Below are 2,467 nucleotides of genomic sequence, written 5' to 3' on the forward strand. Positions count from 1 at the left end.
ATGAACTCTCATGACAAAGTGCAGTCCTTGGCTTGATGGAGAACAATGCATGAGATCTGTTACAGAATCTCGTGCTGAAAACCCCACTTCGTAAAAACAGTATTTCTATAAAGATTAACAAAGACCAAGAATCCTCTATAGATGTGCCAAACTCCAGTTAGGGAACAACATCAAAATCAAATCAGGAGAGGGAGCTAAAAGAATTAAATTCTTACAAGGGGCTAGGAAAAAGCTGAAGGATACCAGACTTGAAGTAAAGAGACAGTCTGAACCATAGCAAAAAGAAGATAACAGCAGGGAACATGAACTCAGAAAAAAATACAAATACAATTACAATAGGCCAGAAAAAACTGGGAAACAACTAGCCAGAGTAACCAAACTAATAAATCATTCTTCTCCACATCAGCTAGGAGCAAAAGCTTGCTATAAAGTCTAAAGGGACAACAGTTGGCCAAAGTACAACATGAAGAGGTACATCAGACGAGACACGGTTGTTATGGAAAAGGTAAGTTAGGCTTATTCCGTAAGTATTCATTGATGAGGAAACTGGGGAGAACCTTATGCAGGAATCCTTCCTGGGGAACTCAGTGAGGATCTGTGCAAAGTGAAAATAACAGCAGACAAGGTAAAAATGATCTTACCAAGACAGAATGAAAACTAGCAAAGCACTAGGACGTATTTAATGAAGAGTTCTATAATGCAGCACTGTGGAAAGGACCACTTGAATTTGGAGTCATCTTGCTACAAGAGGGTAGCAAATGTGACAAAATTTTAAAAATAACAATTTTGTGGCAATCCAGAAAGCTTATTTCCACACAAAGAAATAGCAGGCATTATAATACAGGCCAGCATGTGAAAAGCCAGCATAGCTTCTATAGATGGAAGTTGCTGTAGAAAACATGTAGGAAACAGTAATTGCTGGAGTCTTGATGGATTTAATTCAGGCTGTTGACAACATCTGTTACTGAAGGTTTTAAGAAAATAAAGTTGCGAAATAAAAGGGAAGGCCCTGCCATGGACTAAAATGCAAAAGGGAGGGAAGAGATGATTTAGTTCTTGTATTTATGCACTCAAGAGCTGGGGGCTGATACAGAATAGAGGCTGACAAACTCCTGAGTGGTATGGGAAAGTTGCGGGGTTAGGGGAGGGAGAAGAGAGTGAGCAAGAGTGAGCTCTGTTGCTGAATGTCTCTTCCAGAACAGGTATAGATGGACATAAAGTGGAGCTTGTGGGAGCCAGGGTCAAATTAAGCAGAAAGGAGTGGTTCTTCACCTATGAGATGGTAAATCTGAGGAATTGTTTGTCAGAGATTTTTCTATTTATGTATGCGTTTACATGATTTCAAGAGAGAGTGAACGAGTAATTTTAAGAGTGGAATATAGAAAAACCTCCCAGCCTCACAAAATTCTCACAGCTTAAAATGGCCAGAGATTGGGAGAGTATGAAGCTGCAGCAGGGGATGCACCATCACTTTAAATTGCCTTTTTTTTTTCCCTTGGGTGTCTGCTTAGAGCTATTGTTAGAGACAGACTACTGTGCTTGGTGAAGCACTGGCCTGTTTGCTTATTTTTCATATTTAGAGCCTTCCCAAATAAGAGTTAATAAATAAACTGCAGCAGATGATCGTTTTGTTGTCATACTCACCAGCTGCAAACCCTCAAACAAATTTTGAGGCATGACAAAAGGATGGCAGCAGATCCTGTGCTTTGGGTGCAGGAGTAAAAGAAATGGTTTTTCTGGATTTATTCCTGCCTTCACTTTTGCAGAGTAGAACACTGGCTCTGCTGTGGGCAGTGCCAGTATCACCACTGTTAACTGACACCAGCTACATGATTTTACCACTTATACCTGTACTATTGCACTTGGCATGTAGCTTGTTTAAAGGGTTTATGATGCACTTGAGAAAACGTTTAATAAGGTAGCATTAGAATTTTCTTCAGATGATCTGAGAAAGAAACATTTACAGATTTAAAGCAAAACCTGAAAAACGTATATTGTGTATTTGAGACTTTTGAAGGCATAAAAGAGACATATCCTGGTTCAGCTGAGTTATCTGTATGGATTAAGTTTAACAAGAAAGGGAAATCTAGATATTAAAGGTTTAAGGATTAAAGCCTAAATATTAAAAGTGAAATTCCTTGTCTGAGAACATAACTCGACAATTTACAGGGCTTGGAGCAGCTGACATTGGCCTCTACCCTTGCCTTTTTCCCTCTCCTCACTTTGTAAAGGGAAAACGACTTGTTTACATTTCTTTCTAGAGCTGTCTTCTCTCTAGAATACCACTGTTCTCAGAAGTCAGAACTGTTAGTGATTGGTCTGCCACTGACTGTCCTGTCAGACAGATTACTCGAATCCCTTATGGATAAATTATCAGAACCTACAAGTCATGGAAGCTTCAAATGTACAGCAGCAGGTGTATGTCCCTAAAGACAGAGTAAAGGAAAAAGGACTTCTGGTGCAGGAA

The 2,467-nt window shown here is 39.5% G+C and overlaps 1 protein-coding gene across 1 annotated transcript in view; it reads left to right on the top strand.

Moving 5' to 3' along the window:
- The first annotated feature begins 463 nt into the window (after positions 1-463).
- ABCD2 (ATP binding cassette subfamily D member 2) overlaps positions 464-2,467 on the top strand; it is a 49,930-nt gene continuing 47,926 nt past the window's right edge. Inside the window, exon 1 of the mRNA XM_008642578.2 lies at positions 464-505. Within this exon, the coding sequence (XP_008640800.1) occupies positions 464-505 (42 nt within the window). The remainder of the gene's footprint in view (positions 506-2,467) is intronic.

Source organism: Corvus brachyrhynchos, unplaced genomic scaffold, assembly GCF_000691975.1.
Source record: "Corvus brachyrhynchos isolate BGI_N302 unplaced genomic scaffold, ASM69197v1 scaffold239, whole genome shotgun sequence".
Taxonomy (NCBI): Eukaryota; Metazoa; Chordata; class Aves; order Passeriformes; family Corvidae; genus Corvus; species Corvus brachyrhynchos.